Consider the following 2,488-nt stretch of genomic DNA (forward strand, 5'->3'; position numbering starts at 1 on the left):
CATGGTATCTGGAACCTCCCTGCTCACCACTGGACAGGTTTCTGAGAAAAGGATCCGGTCTGTTGCTCGTAACATCTACTACAGTCTGCAAAGTAAGATTACGGAGTTTCTCAGAAAAGATCTTCAAAGATCAGACACAACACTTGGTTCAATCCAAATCTTTACATATCAAAGCAGTCCTGCATCACAAAGAACAAGTCTTGGCCATCTTGAGGTCAACCAGAGCAGTGTTACACCTGGTGGAAACGATGCCTGTGTGGACATTCCGCACAAATTACTATCTAAAACCACTGAGCTCTCGGGATCCATGCTGGAGGATATTGGCACGATCCGTTGTAGGAGTGCTGACAGCCAAACTACAAGAAATGCCTCTTCTTCACGCTCCTCCATCTCTCTAACACCTACTTCAAAAGTAAGGCAGTCGAAATGGCACTTTGCCTTACCCGGGACTCCCATCCCCACTGAGTTTCCTGCTCAGATTGACTTTCCCATTGTTAGAAACACAATCATTGAGGACTTCTTTCACACAGAGGACTTACTTCCTGTAACCTTTGTGGACAAAGTCAGGCAAGCTGCTGGGGTGGTAGTGGACATTATGGTGGAAAGTGTTGAGAACACACAGGAAGATGGACAGGGTGCTTCTCATCTTGATGACCTCCGATCTGCTGTTAGGAAATTGAGAAAAATAATTTCCACTTGGACCATCCACGTTTTCAGTCATGAATTGGTGGATAAAGTGATAGCCCTTCAGGACAGCCACAGCACTCCACAGGTCTTAACATTGGAAGCAGCCAAAAGTGCTTCAGACTCCATTCTTTCAAGGCTGAAATGGGGAAAGGAACAATGTGCCATATCCAAGGAGCTCTCCTCTCAGCTTCTCCAGATATTTGCTGAAGAGACAGTGAAGTGCTTCCTGAGACAGTGGTCAGATGAGTATGAAAACATAAACTTTGATGTTTCAGTCCAGAACGAACCAAAGACTTCTACTTGCATGGTCATTCTTCAAATGATCACCAAAGCCACTGCTAAATGTTATTTTGAGTCTGCTACCAGCGTGGCCACCAGTGACATTGTAGAAGGCGTGTTTGATTTGGAAAGGGATACCATCAGCACAACTGGAGAGCAGGTCCTCACCTTTAACACAAAGGTATAGTACACATATTTCATGAATAACACTACTGTTGACCTTTTGGGAAATATATGATTATTTGTGTCATGGCTTTGCACTGCTTCTTTGCAATTGATATGCTGTACTTTAAGATATAAAAAAAAATTCAGTTTGTTTTAATGTGCCTTTTCCCACCAACCAGGCTTCCAAGAAAGTTAGTAAGAACCTCTGTCCTCAAGAGTCTCTGGAGTACCAGCCTCAGAACATTTCCCCTACTGTGTACTTTACAGGTATGCCCTACTGCAGTTTAGGCTGCTGCTCAGTCAAGACTGAGACATTATCCCTTTACCATTCCACTAATTCATTTGGAAAGACATTGTACTCCTCTGAGTTGTTACCTATGACATACTGTACTGTGGGCTGGGTGGTAGCCTAGTGGGTTAAGAGGTTGGGCCAGTAACCGATAGGTTGCTGGTTCAGAATCCCTGAGTTCACGAGGCAAAATCTGTCAATGTGCTCTTGAGCAAGGCACTTAATCCTAATTGCTCCTTGTAAGTCTCTAGATAAGAGTGTCTGATAAATGAGTAAAAATGTAAATTGATGGCATGCTGGATGGTCTTTCGTTACAGAGACGATGACAACATCTCATGGCTCCTTTTCTCCAGAGGGAATTTATGATATCGCATCGTCCTTCCCACTTGAAGAGAAGAGTCGCAAACCCTCCCTTTTCACCAGATTGTCTAGATCCATCACGAAAGGCTTTCTCAGCCCATTCAAATCTTCAAGGAAAACCAAATTATTTAAATAAATTCCTCATTATAACAACGAGAGCATTCATTTGTTCAGATGAAAATCTAATCGTATTGGTCACATACGCCGAAAACAACTGTGAGAGGCTTTATTACGAGCCCATTCCCAACAATGCAGAGTTAAAAAGTAAGAAAATATTTTCTAAATAGTAACACAATAACAATAACAAGGCAAAATACAAGGAGTACCAGTACCGAGTCAATGTGCATGGGTGTGAGGTAGTCGAGGTAATACAGTATGTACATGTAGGTAAGGGTAAAAGTGACTAGGCAATCAGGATAGATAATAAACACAGTAGCAGCAGCTAGTGTGAAAGTCGGTCAGTGTCACAGTGAATGTGTGGGTAGAGTGTAGTGAGTGTTGCATCGAGCCAATTCAAGAGAGTCAGTGGAAAACAATTAGAAAAATACATCAATAACAAAGGGGGTCAATGCAAATAGTGCAGGTGGACATTTAATTAACGTTCAGCAGTCTAATGACTTGGGGGTAGAAGCTGTTCAGCAGTCTAATGACTTGGGGTAAAAGCTGTTCAGCAGTCTAATGGCTTGGGGTGGAAGCTGTTCAGCAGTC

General features: G+C 42.8%; 1 protein-coding gene across 1 annotated transcript; it reads left to right on the forward strand.

The window, feature by feature from the left end:
• Positions 1-2,015, forward strand: LOC124028061. Its single transcript, XM_046340226.1, has 3 exons — positions 1-1,147; positions 1,311-1,398; positions 1,738-2,015. Exons 1-3 carry the CDS (start codon positions 2-4, stop codon positions 1,914-1,916), a joined length of 1,413 nt encoding a protein of 470 aa, XP_046196182.1. The 5' UTR covers position 1; the 3' UTR covers positions 1,917-2,015.
• Positions 2,016-2,488: the final 473 nt, after the last annotated feature.

This window comes from Oncorhynchus gorbuscha, unplaced genomic scaffold (genome assembly GCF_021184085.1).
Source record: "Oncorhynchus gorbuscha isolate QuinsamMale2020 ecotype Even-year unplaced genomic scaffold, OgorEven_v1.0 Un_scaffold_3703, whole genome shotgun sequence".
Classification (NCBI taxonomy): domain Eukaryota; kingdom Metazoa; phylum Chordata; class Actinopteri; order Salmoniformes; family Salmonidae; genus Oncorhynchus; species Oncorhynchus gorbuscha.